Source organism: Lasiosphaeria miniovina (genome assembly GCF_030549165.1).
Source record: "Lasiosphaeria miniovina strain SMH2392-1A chromosome Unknown B0T26scaffold_5, whole genome shotgun sequence".
Taxonomy (NCBI): Eukaryota; Fungi; Ascomycota; class Sordariomycetes; order Sordariales; family Lasiosphaeriaceae; genus Lasiosphaeria; species Lasiosphaeria miniovina.
The window spans coordinates 5,630,153-5,650,197 of NW_026848224.1; the positions used below are offsets into that span (position 1 = coordinate 5,630,153).

Sequence of the window (20,045 nt, forward strand, 5' to 3'; positions counted from 1 at the left end):
ACTGGTGGATCCCAGCTCTACTTATTCCTGGGCTCGGGCGCATCAGGCCGGGTTCCGGCCTGATCCCTGCGATCCCAGCCACAAAAATACATGTATTCCGCGGTATAATTCAGCGACGATTCCAGACGGCATTTGAGCCTTCACTGTGTCTCCGACTTGTTCAAGATGTGTTTATTAAGCGGAATGCGGCCTTTAAGCGTTGACAGCGCCGTCCAGTTTGCCGAAAGTCTACGATTGTTGTGACTAAGTGGATTCAGGGACAGGAGGCTGACCAAGTTGTATATACAGCATTCATACATAGGACATGTCACGGGAGATCACAAAGCATTGAGAAGGCAACTAAGGTGTTGTATTTGTATTGTATCTATCTCTATACCGGACAAAGCCCTTTATTCGCTCAAACCTTTTTGACTCGACACTATCCACTCGTTGGCTGCTGTGGCGTGGCTAGGGTTGTTCTACCCAGAGTTAGGGTTCTATCTACATTAGTCAGGTCTAGATGAACCCACAGGCTTGAGACGGGTTACACTCACTGAATCCTGGTTTAGTTGTGGTGTTAGGCAGCTAGGGAGCTCTAATTTGCTTTATAGAACTACATAATACATATAATTAGCCAGGCCGGTCTACCTAGATTATTAGTCTACGGCTTATAGTATTTGTCACAAGTGCGTCCTAGATAGGTAGTGTTACGGCATCCGTAGTGTGACGGCGGTCAACAGCATCTAGGAAGAAGAGTCGCTAGTATGGCTATACCATTGTCGTAGGATTCTAAAAGTAAAGAAAGAAAGAAAGAAAGTCTACAAAGGTACGATCGAGGGTGCGGGGGTATAGTGGGGTGCCGAGAGCGCACGGGCCATTATGGTTTGCCCTGCCAAGGCTCGTGACACGTAGGTAAAATGTCAAAGTCTTAGCCGCAGCTTGGTTCAGATAGGTATCGTCTCCCTCGGCGAAAACCTATAAGGCGAGCCGTAAGCAATTAAGGCCTTTAAAATCTTGAACAGTCCCCGTTAACAAAAATTTAGGGATTGGATTGTAATTAGCCATTGTATAATCCAATTCGAGGCCAGTGCCTTCCTAAATTCCCAACTAGCTAGCAGATTCTCGACACGCGCATTGATGAATTCCCGAGACTCGCCGGCTCGTGTATCATGATGGCTATAGGTGCCTTTGCCAGCAATTATTGTTGCATGGTAGTGATTGTTGACTTTTGAGTCACTTTCCTGTCTCCATAGGTCTCATAGATAATTCCATGTACATTTTTTATAATACACTCCAAGCCCTATCAATGGTGACTGTTATGTACTCTCCCTAGCAGTCATCGAGTCATCATTCTCCGAACCGGGGTACTCGTCGTCATCATAAACCACTGGAACTCCACCCTCGTCAACATCGTCTTCGACGTTAGCCCCCATATCATCGATGCCATCATCAAACAGCTCGGCCTCGTGGTCGCCACCACCATGTACTTCCCCAACGCCCCATTCAGATTTTGCTGTCGCGGTGGCCTTCCCGTCTTCAGCTGCTGCCAGTGCAGCTTCTGGGCTTGCCTTGCTGAAGAAAGGGTGACTTGGCTGTAGGGGCTTCCCCTGTGTGAGAAAACCCATTGGGGTATGGGCAAAGTCTTGGCCACATCGTCGGACCGCAAGCCACTCCTTCAGGAAGGACGACGGCTGTGACGCAAAGCTGTTCGCTTGTCGTCGCCGTTTGGTGGCCGCCGAGATCTCCTGCTCTTGTAGTAAGACTGTATCGTCACTGCTGTCTTCGTCCTCATCGACTGGAGCCGCGTTGGACTTGTCCTCGAGACCAAAGAAGTTGCCTAGTTTTTCGTATTCGTCCCACTCAAAGAACAACCGACCTGACAGTAACCCGACCTCCATCTTGAGCCACAATGGCGCCACCCATCCATCTGGCAAGCGCGGCGTGCTAAAGTACGTCAGATTGTTGAAGACAAGCATCTTCTTTGTGACCGGCGAGGCGTAGTTGATCAGATACACGCGGCTATTCATTTCTGCCGCTCGGTTCATGCGGATCACGCACTCGGCCTCCTCGGGGATGAGAACGACAGCCGTTTCTGTGACCCCACTCCAGAGAATCCAAGACACGGGGCGCTGTATCGCGTTAGTCGAGGATAAAGCGTGACGGTTACGTGCGTGCGATTTACTCACCAAAAAGTTGTCCTTAGCCAAGTCGGTATAGAGCTTCGCGGTTCGCTCGAATTCCACCGACACATATAGCTTGGACTTGCTTGCGTCCCTCGATACCGAATGTTTGCGACCAAGGGCAGTCCTGGAGAGCAGTTGGAAAACGTGATAATACGAGTTCGTGTCAATAGGCAGCCTGCCGGTTCGGGTGAAGGTTTCGAGGTCGCGATGAAACCCCGGGAAGGTAAGGGCTTCGCACTTAAAGGGCTTCTTCACCTGGCGGACAGATTGGACCTCGTAGGTGACCTCGCGCTCTTGCTCAACTTCTTGCAACGCTGACGCGTGAACGGCGCGGCCCGTGTCTTGGAACCCCTTCCGCCGGACGTTGAGTTCGTGGATGAATTCGGCGACCTTGGGATTCGTGGCCATGAGATCGTTTGCCTTTGTCTTCAACTTTGGCTCATACAGATCTTGTAATGTCTGAAGTTCGTTCTGCTTGATGGCAGCCACGTATTTTGATCGCTGCCCTGAATCGGTTAGAAAATCGGGGTTATTGATGGCCGCCTGGGTTCTTCGACAGAAGTCGGAGCCCTGTGAGAAGTACAGTGGCTGCAGCTGCTCGATTCCATCGCACGCATTGTTGAGAAGCCAACAGATCCTGCAGACTGTTAGTTCTCCTTTTCGTAGAGGTAGTGTGATATTCAACTTACACGTCGTATGAGTCAATCCTGTCGTTCATTGTCTTCCTCCTCAGATCCACAATGACTTGGTGAACCTCGGTGGGGATGAGGAACGTGATGGACTGGCTTGTCCCCAGTTGGCGCAGTCGCATTGCAGCTATTCATCCATTAGCAATTGTCTCGTCATGAAAAGGAGGTTACAAATCATACCTTGAACGGTATGGTCCTTGGATTGACCTTGGCCAACGGTAAGGGCACCACGAGCCTGGAGAGGAAACTTTAGGTCAGTTCCTCGAGTGTGAGCCTAGGAATCGCAAGTCAGTTAGCTGTTCGGGCGGACTACAACGCTAAGGAACTTACCTCATCAAGATACACAAGACACTTCGTCAGATCGTCCGCAAATGGCGACGCGAGTAGTGGCGTCTTGCGGCTTTTCTTTGTTATGATGAACGGCTTGTTAGCAGAGTCAAAATAGAGGGCGGCTTCACACCGCTGGTCGATTTTGAGCCACGTCCTGGCGACTGTTTCGTTGTCCATCTCTAGAATTTGAGCTCCAGCGTCGATTAGGATTCTGATATCCATCTTCTTCAGCATGTGGAGGAGATCTCGTTCCGTGGCCCTCCCTCCTCTGACATCGGTGATAACCTCACACCGCCGAGAGCGACCATGGAGCAGATACGTCAAGACTTCCGCATTCGTGTGGGATAGACCAGGTAAGTCCTCCTGCTTGATAGTAAGCGGCAGCATGGTGCGGTTGTCGTTGGTCCCGCTAAAGCCTGTCGTGAGTGGTTTTAGGCCCGCCTTTGATCCTCCCTCTCCGCTGCATGCAGAGAAGAGCGGAATATCCCACCCGTTGGACTGAAGCTTGACCTTAAACTGCTTGGCGTGTCGAGGGAAAACAAAATTGTTCAGGAAGTAGTCAATAACGACAACCCGGTAACGCAGAGCCTTCCAGATCTCGTGCATCTGAGCCTGGTCGTCGACGTTGATCGTATTCCATGCCTTGAGAGACTCTGGAAACTCTTCCGAGATCTGGGTCCACTTGTCGTATTCGGATGACGGGTCATCCGACTTCAGCACGCGACCGAGAGCTTGCTTGAGTTGTCCCTCAGTAATGCCATCATAGTAGAATACGAGGCATGTGAAAAGAATTGCCACGTCAGGGTGACCCCACTCTGACTGCTCGCTCGGCACCCCTTTGGCATGGAACGGTACTGCCATTGGGTCTCGTTTCGGATGCAAGCCATATTGGACATTCCAACGCTTCTTCAGTGTCATGATCAAAATACGGTTAATCAGTAATCCGCGGAGGAGATAGAGCGTCTGCCTGACCCATGGTCGATCCGGACACAGGTTTTGTACCCTGTTCACCGTATCAATCCGCAATTTGCGCTTCCCAGGTGAGAGGAAATCCTTGACTGCAGCGCGTTCTCGTGAGTCTAACGAGTTCATTGGAACCAGGTCTCCAAAACCTTTCGTGATATCCAGGACGAGCCGATGGACTAACTCTTCCTCGACATCCGGTCGAAGGAAAAATATCAGCGGGAAGCCACCGCCAGGTCTTCTCACAACCTCTATCGACCGAGGAAACGAGCTCGCTAAACCATAGAGATGGCGGTCGACGAGACTGAGAACCGTTTCAATGACCTGCCAGCGATGGGGATGACCATCTACTGACATCTGCGACCCTGACGGGTAGATTAGCTGTGTGCGAGCGGCCAGTGTATAGTCAGACTCGTCCAGAATGTCGCGGCAGACAGATTTGAGCCATGTCTGGACTTTGATCATGTGCTCTGCTTCGTTCACCTTCCCGTCCAGCAGTTTCTGTTGCCCACTCAGTATAAACGAGAGATTGTGTTCGGGCAGACACACCATCACGCCGGCTGTTTTCAGAATGTGCAAGTGTATGCCAAAATACAGGCGGATATTCTTCTGTGCCATTCCAGTTCGCCTCGAAAAGGGTATATGGCGAACGCTCCTGTTTAGGATTCCGCCAAGGCGCGATTGTAGTAGCTGGGCCGTCTGTAGGAGGAGGGCCTTTGGAACAATGACGCGAACCAAGCTCTTCTTGTCGGCCATCGAGGCAGCCACCATTGGAATGATACACGACGTTTTGCCTTGGCCCATGTTCATCTGGAGAACAGAGTTTGCGCCTGATTCGGGGCATATCGTTGCCCGAGCCACGTCGACTTGGTCAGGACGGATCAGCAAGTTGGATTCAATTTCCAACAATAGCCAGTCGGGCTGGTCTTCGGGGCTCCAATTACTATGACCGATATTTGCCTCCTCATCCTGGAAGCGCGTTGTGTCACCCGCTAAGACACAGTCGTTCAATCGCATATCCCGCTGAAGATTGGTCAAGGCCAGCCCAAACGCAATTAGCGCTTCTCTCATACCACTGCCAAATCGAGGACTGGCTGTCGACCGTAGTCGCTCCAGCAAAACGACTGTTGTAACTGCAGGCCAAAGCCCCCCGAGTTGAAGCCATCGGATTCGGCGAATCGGCAAGTCAGGTGCTGCATCTTCAAGTGCAGCTTTGATGATTTCGAAGGTGCAAATGACATTTTGCTTCGACGTTAGAGTCTTGCGGATAAATAGGAAAGGCTTACTCAGATCCTGGGGAATCCTGATATTTTCGAAGGCTTCGAGGCTTTGCAGCAGGTCTCGAGAGTACGTCTGCCGCACCAATGATTTGCTCTTCCCCAGCTCTTTTGCTATCTGCTGGAGCTCATCCAAATGCCTCTCCTTCTCAGCAGGTGAGACTTGTGGTCTCGCATTGCTGATAACCGCTTGCCTATTTGCGCGCGACTGGGTTGGCTGGTCCTTGGAAATGCTGGCTAGGGGCATCCACCCCGACTGCGAGTTGGTACCCAAAACTCCCATGCTATGTACAAGAGGTCGGTCCTGCGGGAATATCAGTAGTGGCTCTGCAGAGCGGGTTGAGATTCGGGTACGAACGTTCACAGATTTGCGCAAAAGCTGGGATCCTAGCCCAGGCACTTCCATGCCCCTCAGCCGCTGGTGTAGGATCTCTTCAGATACGACAATTTGGGGCGGAACGTACTCGACATCTGTACGGTGTTGGTCCAAAATTTGCTGAACTTTCTGCAAATGAATAGACAATTCCATGTTTTGATACAGACGCAGCCACTCCGGTTGAATCGTATCCATGGCAGCCGGGACATCAATCAAGAGATGTCGCACGAGTTGGGATGTGTCGGGCTCACGACAAGGCCACTGGTCGATTAAGAATTTTGCAAGGTAGCGGGAATCGTCTTCAGTCTTCATCTCGTAGGCTTCTCTATCTGCTTGCAGCCGCCGGCGTTGTTTGGCGCTTGCGAAATGCTCCAGGTTCTCCCTGTCGTCCTTGGGAGGCGGCGTTTTGTGAAGCTGGATCATCTTGGAAATTGCACCAAGTTGAGGGGAACTATATTGTCGGAAATTGGAATATGAGGGCCACTGAGGAAGAGGTAGGCATTTGAGGTCGTGAAATGTGGCGAAAGCTATAACCGCTCTCAAAAGCCCATCATCAACTTCTGTACGGTACGCTAGGGCTGCAAACAGAAATATTACGCTATAGCGCGATTTGTTTCGGCAAAACTGCACCAACGAGCCCCAGTTCTCCCTGATATCGGCTTGCATTCGATCGCTGAGAGAAACCTTGTCGTAATCGTCTCCATACCCGCCAATTACACCGCCTTGTGACAGAATTGATGCGAGGTTTTCTGGCGTCTTCAGTGTTTCCGGACATGTCCTAAGCAAATGAACCATCTCCATTACTCTGCGGTATGGCCTCTCTGAAGGTGAGGACTTGTCTCGGGCGTTATAGAGACAGTCGGCAGCTCTGCGTGTTCCGTCATCATCAGCTGATATCCGCTCATAAAGCTGCCGTCGTACCAAGGCTCTGTCGTTCAATATTGCATTGCCGACTCCTTGGATCTCGCGAGTCGTTTGTTCCGGGGTCGAAGGAGTAGCAATGTCAAATGTCTCCAGTTCGTCTGAAATGGACATGATTTCCTGCACGATAATTCGGTAGGAGGGGTGTTGTATGTGGCACGTTAGGTTTCTGTTCCAGTGATCCGTCTTCATAACTTTTTTGTCTGGTGGGTAATACTCGCGTGAGGGTGTAAGTTCGGCTATCTGGTCCAATATTTGTACCTGATGTCCTATCACGTTCCACGGGCGGCAAATCCCAGACTGCAGCCATTGGAGACTCTCCTCGACCCCGGTCCGACCTGTCAGGGGGTCCGGAATCACAAACGACGTGTATGCGTGCAGGATCGCCTTGGTATACACGAGACGTGGTTCTGCGGCACACTCAATCCGGCCAAGGATGTCGTTTATGTCGAACTTGCCGTAATCGCAGCTTTCACTGACTTGAACGGAGACGTGGCATCCAGATCTCAAGGCCTGGAGACTTCCCAGAGGGACAAGCACCTTTCGGCGCAAGGGATTATTGGCCTTCCTGCACACCAGCTTATTTTTTAAACCATACCAGGTCCCGGCATCCTGATTTGGGTCCACCTCGAGGCCCAGCTGTGGCGAGTATAACAGCTGTTTGCCGTTGACAAAGAACATCAGTTGCATTCTTTGGATCCGGACCTCCAGCCCAGTTCGCAACTTCGAAGGCTGGTAGACAAGCAGTTGGCGCCTAGATGTAAGCCCTTCCAGGATCCTACCGACACGCTGGAACAGGGGGCTGAGGGGATTGACGACTTGGTCGAAGGTCTTATCGGGTCGTTCTTTCCTGCATGTCCGGTTTCGAATGTTCAAGGTCCAGCAGCGGCGGCCGAGTTGCCACGGGTTAGTTGAAGGTGTGATGTAAACTTCTCCTTTGTCCAAGTCCCTATATAATCATGGGTTAGCTTAGGGGACACGAAATGAATGAAGACTAGAGGCACCTACAGCCAGTGAAAACAGCCATCCACCAACGGAGTCGGGAGATCCCATATTTCTCCCGCGTAAAATGTATCACGGAGCACAAGTCGGATCCGTTGGCCTCTAGTTGTGGCCAACACAATCATCTGCTTACTTCGGGCTTCATAGCCGACGTGGACGTTATATCCATTAGGCCGATATGTCAGGGCTGTACACGAGCGATCATTAGTTGTGAAACGAATGAAAACAATACACTATCAGAGATTTGCTTACTGTATGTCATCCCGGGAACTGAAGACCGGAATACTCGCAACGGTTGGTCGCCGAACAGCTCTCCAAGTAGAACTGAGTTCTTCGAGTCCCGTGGAAGCCTCTGACGACATGTTAGCGAAAAAAAGAATGAAAGAGCTAGTCAGGCAGTCAAGGAAAGAAAAATGGGCATCAACTTACCCCAACAGGCTTGCCATTGACCAAAAGATTGCCGAGTAGAAAGTTGAAGTAGACCACCTCTTCGCTGTGGGTGTCCGTCTCGGGGATCCTGCAGCGAACCCAGCCCGGCTGCTCGAGGGTAATTGACACCGACTCTGACTCCATGCGGTCTGCACCAGGCCAGAACTGTACCAGCGCCCTTCGTAGTCCCTCTTGGCACTCGATGAGGGAGCTCAGTGTGACTTCACGGAGTTGATGGGACAGTTTGATGGCAAATACTAAGTCGTGCGATAATGTCTGCGGAAGTGACTGTATATTGCTCGCAAGACTTTCTTGCACGACGATTGTTGATTCGATATACGTCTCCAGTGCAAGTGAATCAAGCGGAGTTTGCCGGCCGATATGGATGATAAATGTTCGTTTGCACAGCAAGGCGGCAGCAAGGGCATTTCGCTGCAGCCTCTCGGCCACAGACTCGTCATGAGATTCCTGGATTTCTGTCCGGAGGATCCTGAACCAACCCCTGCAGATCTCCCTAGCTTTCATGATCGCCTTTAGTGACCTCTGGGACAGGCCTTGTAACCCTGCTGCATTGGTTAGGTTATGAACACGCAAGGCCAGAGTGACGATGATCTTCATTAAATGGGCTTCTCTCCAGTTTGCAGCGAGAGTCGCGAGACGAAACTCTACTTGCTCGAGGAGTTTCTCGACAAAATGGCGATCCCGAAACGCAGAGTGGACAAGTCTCAGTGGGTCATCCTGGCCGGATGCCGGGCCGCATTGCAGTGCCAGGTGGTTGAGGAGAATCATGGTGGCCTCAGTGGAAAAGTTCAGATTGTTGGAGCTGAACTCGACAAGAATCGACAGCCAACGCCTTGCAAAGCCAGACAAGAGCGTCTGAAATGCGAGAAATTCATGGCGACTGAGCCCCGACGGGCAATTCATCTGACTTGCTTGAATTTTGTAAGACGTCTGACCGTCGCCGTCAACCGCAAAGTTTTTAGGGTCTACCAGGGGCTGGAAGAGCGAGTCCGGCGGTAGTTTCAGTTGTACGTGGTGTACAAACGTCAGGCTAAGCCGGCTTCGACCTGTCCAAAAGGAGTTTTTGACGTCGAAGTATGAGAATCGAAGTCCGTTAGGTTTGCATACCTCTTCCCACTCAACAGGAAACTGAACCACACTGTAATGGGTCATTGAAACTAAAGGGTTCAAGTTAGTAAACAGCCACAGAGAATAGAAGGATGAACTTACAGGGCTTCCTGACAGATGCCAGGGTCAAGGAGGACGGAGCATTCTTCGCAAACTCGGAGAGAGGAGCGTAGCGATTCAGGAGACACGTGGGCATGGTTCCAGGCGCTTGGGGAGTCAAGCCCAGACGGCATATGATCATCCAAGTCGTATCGCGATAAATCGAAAAGTTGCGAGGGCATAGCAGCTCAAAGACAACAACCTTGGCCATGAACTCGTTGTCGGATGGTAAAGGATGCTCGTAAATCTGCATACGCATGTTACTCATCCTTCTCTCCATTTTGCACCGAGCGCAGCGTGCCGGATTGTGCGAGCCTTGTCTCAGGGGATTGTTTTCGTCGACCATGAACATGCAGGTGGTCTCGCTAATCAGCTTCGCTAGTTTCTCCAACTCGCCCTTTTTTTGTTGCCATTCCTTGAGCTTCGTTTCTTTTAATCGCCGAGCATTGGTCTCTACGGCGTCATGCAGGTCATGCATGGACTTAGCTTCTGAGCATTCGTCGTAGTATCTCCGTGCAAAGCAGGCTTTGGAAGGGTCATCAAACACGTTCGTCCTCGATCGATCGCTCGCGGCGATGCGCCTCTGGAGATAACGTTGAACTTCTTGCAAGCGGGCCATTTCAGCATAGCCGGACAGATGGATGGCGTTGAGAAGTTCGGGGGTGAAGACTGGGTGGTAGTCGTGCAGGAGGGGATAAGCTTGACAGGCTAATTCATCCAGCCTCATCCACAGCTCCATCGTGTTCAGGATGAGAGTACTCATTTGCTCCGTGTTCTCCTGATAGAGTGGCAAACCCTTTACAATGTACGCCTCTATCTGCTTTGATAATTTGACTTCCACGAACCCGGATGCGTCCTTGTGCTGGGAGTCCCAAAGAAGCTGGTAGGCTATTTCGTCCTGCTCGGCTGCACGAAGATACGGCTCGGCGTACTTGGGAAACTCCTCATTTGTTGCAGCGGAAAGGTTATTGTCCAGAGGTCTTGTGCGATTTGGCTGGGTTGGTCGGCGTACCATCGTTTGCATCGCTAGTAACGCCTCGCCGCTGACTCGCAGTGGAAGTGTCATGTCCCCCAACGAGGCTGTTTTAGGCAGTGGAGGAACGTGCTTGGTGGAAACCACCTTGAAGTTCTTCCACTCAAGTTGAACGTGCAGGGCAGCCTCGTTGATGATCCCGTCAATTCCGGGGATGAGCTGTTCAAAAAGGAAGTCAACTTTCTGCGCCAAGTCTTGGTCCTGAACACTGGCCCTGTCCACATCCAACTTGACTAAACGACGGCACAGTTTCGATTTGAGAAAGTGCGTCTGTTCGACGTCAAGCGTCGAATGGGTGGAATCCAGAAAGTTGGCGAAGCACACGCATAGGAAGAACTTGTATTCGAATCGGCCTAGGTCCCCACCTAGTGCAAGCGACAAGTATCGGGCAGTTGCGACTCTCAGTACCAGCCAGAAGGGTAGTCGGCGCCAGGGCTTTTTGGCGCCTTTCCAGCATATATCATCACGCACTCTTTTGCGGAGCAGGGGCGTCGATATCTTGCACCCGCTTTCCTCGAGCATGGCCATGAGCATAGAGCTGATCATGGTAGGCGCCGGGGTATCTCGGCACTCGTGAATTTCGGTGCCGGCCTTGAAAGTGTGGGCCGCAAAGGTTTTGGTGTATTCCAAGGAAGCTTGTTCCAGAAAGGTCGCGAGGTTGCTCTGGAAATCCTCCTCATTGAATGTCGCCAGTGGAATGGCAACAGCGCTGCCGGGGAAATCCCACTGGAGAGCGGTGCTGGCGGCCAAGATATCTTCATTGCGGGGCGAAGTCTCAAACACCTCGACGACTATTTCGTTGCTCGACCTGGATATTTGTGAGCCAAGGATAATCATATACGAGCAGTATACAACATAGAGCACTTACCCAATAAGGCGATGGATCAAAAGAGCGGCATTCTGGCTGCGAATGTGAAAGACTAGAAAGTCGTGCCTTTCCCGGCACTCGGTGAATGCCCGAAGCTGCGTCAATAGCCTAGACCTATCAAGCCTTCCGCGACAATGGACGACTTTGGCAGCCGTCAAGCAGCGCTGGATCGCTTCCCAAGCAGCGGTAGAATGCGGCGTGGAAAGCTGGTGCATTTGACGAGCGCCGACGAGAAAGCGGTCGATCAGGTTGTTTTCAATCTCGTCGGGGCAGTCTTCGGACTGCGGGAGCTTGTCTGGGAGAGCAAGATGGTTGTACAGGGTTTTATCCATGGCGAAGATGTTGATGCCCGGATGTTGTTTGGTGATTTGAGATGGAGGAGCGGCTCAATTACGAGGAAGGAACCTTGCTGGAAGGTAGAAAGAGCAACAGAAAAGAAGGTAAGGAAGTGGCGGTACAGGGAAATTTTAGGCCTGGAACTTGGGAGCTGGGTCGTTCAGGCTCAAAACCTAATACGTAACCCTGGTTCCCTCGGACCACGTTGTGCAGCCCAATTTGCTCGAATTGCCTGTGCTGCATGCAGGGAAGCGAGTGAGGCCTACAGTTTCTGATCAATACGGGACGCGTTTTGCGCGTGGCCATTAGCACTGGACTTTTTCGTTTGCTCGAGTCCCGGGTGTGCAAACGGAAGCCGAGCTTCAGATTGGTTGGCCGCCAAGCCCACCAACCACTTACACTCAGTCCAGGCTGCCCGAGGGGACCAGCCCCACATGTGAGTCGATCTCCTTGTAGCCAATAGGGATCCCTCACTTCGTTTAACCCTCACTGTATGCGGAGAGTTGAGGACCTCGAGCCGGGCGCCAACATGACGGGAATTTATTTCGCCACAAATAATAAAGTGTTCTTAAAGCGAAACACTTGCCAGGGCAGAAATCTCAATCAGTTTGAATTTGATTTTATCTAAATGCTAGGCTCATATGAATGCCCTGCCCTGCGTTCGTAGGGTTAAAGCCTGCTGCCTGAGGCCATCAGGGTATGTGAATACGGTTCACAACGCCTTTGGGGTCTGCGCGGCTCCAGTCGGACTTATTGTCTCTGCTCACAACATCGCGCCCATCTGCTTGCTTCGGTGGCCATTATATATGGTCAGGTGGTAAGGTGCTAGGCGTGCTGGGTCGTCGATGCTGCACCATGCCTAGTAGTCGCCGGTCGGTGATGATGTGAGAGTGGCCGCGGGGCGACTGCTTGGGGTATCCGTGCTGGGTCCAGCAATCATCTCTTTCTCCGTCTGCTCGACTTCGTGTTTCTTTCGGCCTTTTTTGACCTTTCTTGTGCTGCGAGGTCAGAGAGCTGGGAATGCAATGCCGACGTCTTCTCGGTAATCAACCACCAGGCGGACTTCGGACCAAGTATTGTCTAGGCGCGTAACTGAAACTGCAACCAATACGACAGCACAAACGGTACCTAGGTAGACCAGCAGCAAATACGCGGTGATCACATGACATGATGACAAGAATACAGATCTAGACGTCTCAGCCTAATCAAAGTAACATGACTTGGAAACCATGTTTGAAGCGGTGGTGTTACGTAATCAATACACGGACCTACCACAATCATTTAACGTAATCTACCACCTAGCGAGCCACACCACCTTGGCGAGCCAAAATTCCCCACTTCCCCGGCCCCCCTAACTTACAACAAAATATCCCCACTAACAACTACTTATTCTTACAAACTCGAGCGTTGTGATCCAGGGCACCACAAATACTACACTTTGGAGGGGCTCGACGGCGTTTTTGGCCAGTCTGGCCGCCTTGGGCTTGCATAAGAGCCTCTGCACCACCTTGGTCAACACTACTACCTCGGGCCGGCCTAGCACCCTCTGTACTGCCCGAGCCAGCTGTACTATCTTGACCGGCCTGGCTGGCTTGGCTATCGAGGTGGCTAATCTTAGCCAGACCCTCTGCAATAGTAAGGGTACCTCCTTTGGCTATATATCATCGGTGTTGCTTCCTCTGCTTCCTCCGTTGGTTTTCTTCTCGCAAGATTCGATTTTCCTCCGCCAACAAGACAGCACTATTCAGGGCTACCTCATAACCTTTAACCAGTTGGCTAATAGCTTCTGAAATTGGCAAATCTGGCTTTGATGGCCGTTGCTGGTGTAATTGGCTGGTATGGGCTGTAAGTTGGATTAGATTATAAGAAGTCTTAGCAGGTTGTGGGCTTCCATTAGGACTGGGTGTAGTGGCGTTGTTGACTGGGCCGGCCGCGGCGTCGTTAACTGAGCTAGTGGTGGTGCTATTGACTGGGCCGGCAGTAGCGTCTATGACTGGGCCGGTAGTGGCGCCTGTGACCGATCCGGCCGCGGCAGCACCGGAGGTGGCGCCTGTGACTGAGTCGACCACGGTCCCGGCAGTGGTGCCTATAGCCGAGCTAGCTACAGCAGCTGTGCCTGGGCTAGAGGTGGCGCCCGTAACTGAACCGGCCACGGCGCCGTTGACTGGGCCAGTGGTGGCGCCTGTGACTCGAATTCGAAGTCTCCGTAGTACTCGGCTTGGATCGATAGGCTGTAAGCCGGCCCCGGCAAAATCAGCTCGGATATTCGAATCTGAGAGGCCTAGTGGTCGGGCTTGTATATATAAAATAAGAAAATCGAGTTTATCAATATAGTTAACCCCAGCAAAGAGTTTTTGTTGTACTAAGCTGCCGTAGAATGATTTGAGTGGTGAAAAACAGGCAACGTCGAGTGGTTGGCATAGGTGAGAGGAGTGTGGTGGCATTTGCAAGACAATAATCTTATTATCTCGACAATATTGGTCAAAGGCTGGGGCGACTTGACTGCCATGACCATCAAGAATTAGAAGTTGGTATTGGCCTACAGCCCGCCGTCGAGTATTTGGATCAAAGATTTTGGTTAACCACTCAAAGCAGTGATCATCATCAGTCCAACCCTTCTTACTAACTCCAATTGACCAATCGCTCGGCGCACCGCAAGAGTACCACTCAGCTTGATGAACCTTGCCGGGTAGGATAATTTTAGGTGGTAAGGCCATCCTTTACAATTGACAGCCTCGATGACTGTTGCCCACTCCCGATTTCCTGGCTGGGCCACCATTGATAGGATTCATTGTACTAGAGCAGTCTCCTCGGCTACCGATAGCTTTCGGTTATTGACTTGTGTATTGTACCGAGGTCGTCTACCACGTAGCCGCGCAGACAATGTCTGGTGGGGTACATTTTAGACTGTTGCAGCCTGTCGCATCGACTTGAACTGGCTCTGTTGGTAAGCCTTGACGGCTAATTGAACCCTTTGGGGGTATTAAGCAATTGGTTGTCTTCGGTCATCGCTGCAGCTGTGGTGGTAGGCACGCGTGCGGGCCGTGTTTTGGTGGAGAATTTTGGCTCGCCAAGGTGGTGTGGCTCGCTAGGTGGTAGATTACGTTAGAGCACCTTAGCTTCTTAGACAACCATCTTCTTTTCTTCTTTCATTTTAGGATGGCATTAGAATGTGATCTTTTTCCAGAAAACCCATCCGGAAATCTATCCCCAAAAATGACAGTTTAGCCACAACAATGGTAGCAGAGATGACAACATCGTAGCGACCTATACCATACTATAATCGAGCTCGTCAGGCGCTGATAGGACGATTTTTCTCCTTTTGCTGACAAGGAAAGCTCACCAAAGTCTTCCGCGCGCACCACAGCACCTGTACCCTGTCTTTAGTTTTCCATCAATTGCGCATCGTTTTCCGTCCTCTTCCATCAAGCACATTCATCTCTGCATCTCCCTGCGAGCATTGGAACCTGAATTTCCATACCCTGCCATTTCCTACGAACTTGTGCCAGAATCCCGCGATCTGATCCAGTAATTGGCCCTTTTTACCCAGTTTTTGGTCAATTTCTGGGACCCGCCCGCAAGACCCTGCACAACCACGCAGCCGCACAGACCACCGGTTCACAACACTGCAAAGAACTGCAGAAGACTAGTATACTGTACCCAATCCTGTGCAATTTTGTCAATAGATCTGCAGCCCTGCGGGCACCTTGTCGGAACCTAGATCCTTCACTATATTGCAACCATCCCAAACACCCTGTCAATTTCGTCAATCGAGGTCCTCGAAGGATATTTCGACATCCTCTCCAAAGACGTCAAGGAACGGATTAATCGGCAAAACAGGGCACAATTTTCCACCAGGCGACGCCAACCAACCCTGGTCATCAAATTCATCAACCAGCAGATGGTCAGATCAGCTCGCCAACCTGATAATCTATCGACGTCAACCTCCCAGTCTCGGGACAGCGCTAGCACGCTGCCTGGTACATTCCCAGAAACCTCACCCGGCCCATCACAGGCACTTCACCGAGTACGAGATCAACCAACATCGTATTGAGGAGAAGCGTCTGAGGATACACGAGGCCAGACTTTCAGACCTCAACCTCGGGAGCAGCAGAGCAGAGACGCTGGAACCCGAGACCACTACCCCGCCAGGGCCATCACCGATTAATACCCTCTCAATCAACGACTTCAATTTCCCCATCGGCGTCGTCCAACCAACCCTGCCAGAAAGCTTCCACTTCGAGCATCGCGACACAGGAGACACAGCCTCGCTCGTATCCACCCCCTTCGAGGAGAACCCTACGATGACGGTACACGGAGAAGGTACAGAAAGAGGAGGTCAACAAGAAGGAAATGGCGGCAATAAGAATGAGCCACCCCGTAATAACCCTATGGTGGACATGAACCAGTTTGCTCGTATCTTAGCAGAGCAATTGGGACAAAGTATGGGCGGCGTCCTCAATAACCTCACCAACCAAGGTGGAGGAGGCGGTCAAGGATAGAAGATTAACCAAGTCGGCTACTTCAATCCGGACGTCGAGGTCGCCGGAGACGAGCCGTTGGCCACGGTCGGCAGTGACATCCACTATAAGGATGTCAACCTTTTCTTCGACTCGGTGATGGAGCACGCTAATGTCCCCGCCCGACGAGACATCCTGAGAAGAGATCTTGCACAGCTCCTCAAAGGATCTGCTCAACTGTGGTACATTGAGACCTTGAGCGACCTCGACAGACGATTCATGAAGGAGAATCTGAGCAACTGGAAGGCAAGAATGACCCGCCGTTTCGCCATGACCAAGACCGAGGCAGGAGACAAGTTGTTAAAATGCACCTACACGTCTGAAAATTGCAAGTCAGGAGTTCCCTTTCGCTCCTACGCCGCAGAGAAGATGCGGTACTGCAAGGCAATGGGTTTCACTGACATCACCAACGTCATGACCTTCATCTACGCTGGCATTGAGCCAAGTATCCAACAGCTCATCCACGAGCCAGACAGCTCTATGACAATCGATGAGTACCTCGCTTCGGTGGAGGAGAAGACCAAAGCAAGTGCAAGAGTCCTCAATGGCACAGCCCTGCCTCAAAAGATCGACGATTTCCGTGGTACACCCCCAACGATCATCCCAAGGAACCGTCAACTGCTCGTTGGTCCCGCGTACAATGTCGACGACCTCGATTCAGCGTACTACTTCAACGATCGACCTCGCTAGAGTCATGATGACAGAAGCCTACGTCGAAACAACTACAGTCGAAACTACAGTTGGAGGATGTTACGTAATCAGCGCACGGACCTACCAAATTATTTAGGCCCTCGTAGGGCACCTTAGCTTCTTAGACAATCATCTTTTCTTTCATTTCAGGATGGCATTAGCCACAACAAGTCGGCGGATTCAAACTAGGAACGCTATCTGACATTGGTCCCAAGGCATGTCGCTATTCCAAGGTTAGTGACGAACGAGGGTATCTTTGAGCGGCTCAACCAAGAGCCCCAAAACTTCCTACACGAGTGATTCATATCTCAATCAAACAAATTCTGCCTCGCCACTATTCACACTAATTCTCAGACTGCTGAGGTCTCCACCTCTGCCGCTTTCTTCTCGTCCGCGACGTCCGAGTCGGCCTTGTCCTCAGCTGCCGAGATAATATCGCTGTCCTCGTAGATGGTGTGGTCGATCTGCGTTTCTGGCGACGGGAAGAAGTGGCTCAGGATACTGTAAACGGCGAAGGCGCTGATGTAGCCCCAGATGTAGAACATGAAGTACAGTTTATTCGCATCGCCGATCGTGGGCCCGATGGCAGGGTTGACGCTCGCAGCCCTGGAAAATAGTCTCAGTACACATGAGCTCGGAACGTAGGGCGGGAAATACTCACATGCCGGGGAGGGTTGGGCTGACGCTGACAATGAAAGCCACGACCGCACGCCAGTTGGTTCCCCACTTGTTGTATCTGTAGCGGCCGTGGGCGCGATACAGACCCGGGACATCATAGTGCTGCTTGTGCACGACCCAGAAGTCGGCACTGAGCATGGCGGCAATGGGGGCAAGGAAGATGCCGAGACCTGCCATGAAAGCGAGCAGGGACTGGGCCGAGTAGATGATCTTCCATGGCTGCATGATCCACGCCGCCGTGATGGTGGCGAAAATGACGCCGCGCTTGATGTTGACGTACTTGGGAAACAGGCAGCAAATGTCATTGGCGCAGCTGATGACGTTGGCCGACAGATTGGTACCGATCTGAGCAACCACCCAGCAGAGGCCGACAAAGAAGGCGCCACAGCGGCCGGCAGGACCGTCCCATTGAGCGGCAATCTCGAGCGGATCCCAGATGTACCGGCCATATACCACCTTGGCGGCGGAGCAGCAGATGATACCGAAGAGGCCGAGAACGAGCTGGATCCCTGGCAGGAAAAGAACTTGCCAGTAGACACCCTTGTCGCTCTTTAGGTAACGCGTGAAATCGGGAATGTTTGTAGCCATGGTTGCCCTGAAACCCGTGGAAATTAGACGGGAATTTTGAGCGGGTGGGCGCCTGAAGAGCTGACACGTACCAACCGCCAGTGATGCTGGACAGCGAGGACAGGATGAGCCATGACCGGTCGGAGCCTTCGACTCCGTACGGCAGAGTCCAGATCTCGCCCGTGCCGCCGGCCTTGGAGGTCATGGTGATGACCATGGCAATGGAGACGACGAGAACCAGAACTTTGTTGCGAGTTAGTCAAGGTTCACCAAGCGGAAGGGAAGATATGCCACCTACCGCACTTGGCGACGAAGAACCACTTGAGCTTGTGGGGCGGGATGAGCAGAATGGGGAACTGCACGCTCCAGAAGATGAGGTGGCTGACCATGCCCTGCGTTGTGATGCCGACGCCCTCGGGGATATGGTTGGGGATGTCGAGGTACGAGGGCCAGATGGCGCGGATGATCTGGGTCATGGCGGTGGAGCCTGTGTAAGTCTGGATAGCGTGCCAGAAGAGAGCGGTGATGGCGCGGGTGACAATGGCGAAGCGCGAGAAGTACCATCCAAACGACGCGCGTATGGCGACGGGGTAGGGGACGTGAATCTTGGCTCCCACCATGCCGTTGAGGACCAGCGGAACGGTGCAGACCAAGCTGCCGAAGATGATGCACACTACCGCCTCGCGCCTTGTGGAAGTGTCAACTGGGTTAGACCTCGTTAGACGCTTGCTGGGTTGTGTCCAATGACTTACCAGGTAAGGCCGAGGGCAATGATGGATGCCGGCGCCATCCAACTCTGAGCGTTGAGGGCATCCGAGAACCAATAACCGAACATGGTCCAGGCGGACCACGTGCGGCGCTCGATTGGGGTGACATCGCAGTCAATGTTTGTCCTGCAATGCGGTCCTCGTCAGCAACTGTCTCCTGAGCCAGTAATCCACTCCGAGTGCTCACCAAGCACCTGGGTCGGCGAATGACGACTCGGGACGGGGCAAGATCCATCCTTCCTTGGACGTCTTGGACTTCAGGTCCTTCTTGATGGACGAGAACCGCTGCCGGATCATGCTGATGGCTGTGGTCGTGCACAGGCGGGAGAGGCAGAGTGGGATCCTGTCAATGCCGAGACCGATGAATGAAGCTGCGTGGTAATGTCTCACAAAGGCAGATGATCCGAGGTGGCCAGCATCATATATGCCCCGAGCAGCTCGATATCAAGATGCAGAGGTCCAACAGGCCGGGCAGACAGCCCTGGGTAGTAAGCTCCTGCAGACACTCCCGCAGCCGACCTATTAGCTGTAGATACCGGCAAGCCCCATTGGCGATGCTGCGAAATGCTGCGAATGGGGGTGCGGCGGACGACGCCTCGATTAGAGCTGGAGCGAAAGGGCTGCAACACGATAAGATAGCCCTGTGTCGATGAGGGTCTGCCGACGGCGCATCGCTCTCGGAGCTAGCGGGAGGGCGTAGAGATAACGAGGACGAGGCGTGATGCCGAGCTTAGGGTGCAAGGTTGGGCAGGGCAGGGGGGTCTTCACTGGGCTTGAATATTGAATGTTGTGTCACACGATCCAGGACAGGTCTGGGCCGTCACCTCCCCGCAGCTGGATGCAATATTGTGGCGGGCACCTCGTTTCGGGCTCAGGCCTGTGGCTTGGTCGTGCAGGTGGGAATGTGAGGTCAAGCCTTGACAGCCAATGGCGAGATGGTTGGCGACGGCTTGATAGCGCAAGCCTGGGGTTGAGGGTGGGGGTGGGCCGTGGGCAATTGCGCTGGCCGGCGGGGACGACGGATTCGGCCAGATGTCTTGGCAATATCCACTATGGGGAACCCTGATACTAATCACCATCATCTTGATCCCAGATAACCAAAGCTGCAGGTGGCCGCCGGAATGCCGTCGCCACTGGCAATTCCCACTGCAGACAGGGAAAGCCCATGGATTGCAGAATTCCCCGCTAACAAAGCCACAAACGTCGCTGC

The 20,045-nt window shown here is 52.4% G+C and overlaps 3 protein-coding genes across 3 annotated transcripts; 1 reads left to right on the top strand and 2 right to left on the bottom strand.

Annotated features, from left to right (window-relative positions):
• Positions 1 to 1,278: 1,278 nt before the first annotated feature.
• Positions 1,279 to 11,609, bottom strand: B0T26DRAFT_784054 (uncharacterized protein; the record flags this gene model as incomplete). The annotated part of the gene is made up of 12 exons (XM_060446755.1): positions 1,279 to 2,108; positions 2,166 to 2,799; positions 2,852 to 2,978; positions 3,032 to 3,125; positions 3,182 to 4,084; positions 4,154 to 5,725; positions 5,780 to 7,667; positions 7,727 to 7,907; positions 7,973 to 8,072; positions 8,150 to 9,327; positions 9,380 to 11,217; positions 11,278 to 11,609. The coding sequence occupies 12 exons, from the start codon at positions 11,607 to 11,609 to the stop codon at positions 1,296 to 1,298; spliced, it is 9,660 nt and encodes a 3,219-aa protein (XP_060295427.1). The 3' UTR covers positions 1,279 to 1,295.
• A 1,993-nt stretch (positions 11,610 to 13,602) lies between these two features.
• B0T26DRAFT_874064 (uncharacterized protein) lies at positions 13,603 to 17,152 on the top strand (the record flags this gene model as incomplete). The annotated part of the gene is made up of 3 exons (XM_060448024.1): positions 13,603 to 13,749; positions 15,606 to 15,923; positions 16,116 to 17,152. 3 exons carry the CDS (start codon positions 13,603 to 13,605, stop codon positions 16,821 to 16,823), a joined length of 1,173 nt encoding a protein of 390 aa, XP_060295428.1. The 3' UTR covers positions 16,824 to 17,152.
• Positions 17,153 to 17,173: 21 nt separating this feature from the next.
• Positions 17,174 to 19,132, bottom strand: B0T26DRAFT_678358 (allantoin permease; the record flags this gene model as incomplete). The annotated part of the gene is made up of 6 exons (XM_060440222.1): positions 17,174 to 17,429; positions 17,485 to 18,096; positions 18,161 to 18,311; positions 18,367 to 18,755; positions 18,821 to 18,961; positions 19,023 to 19,132. 6 exons carry the CDS (start codon positions 19,130 to 19,132, stop codon positions 17,174 to 17,176), a joined length of 1,659 nt encoding a protein of 552 aa, XP_060295429.1.
• Positions 19,133 to 20,045: the final 913 nt, after the last annotated feature.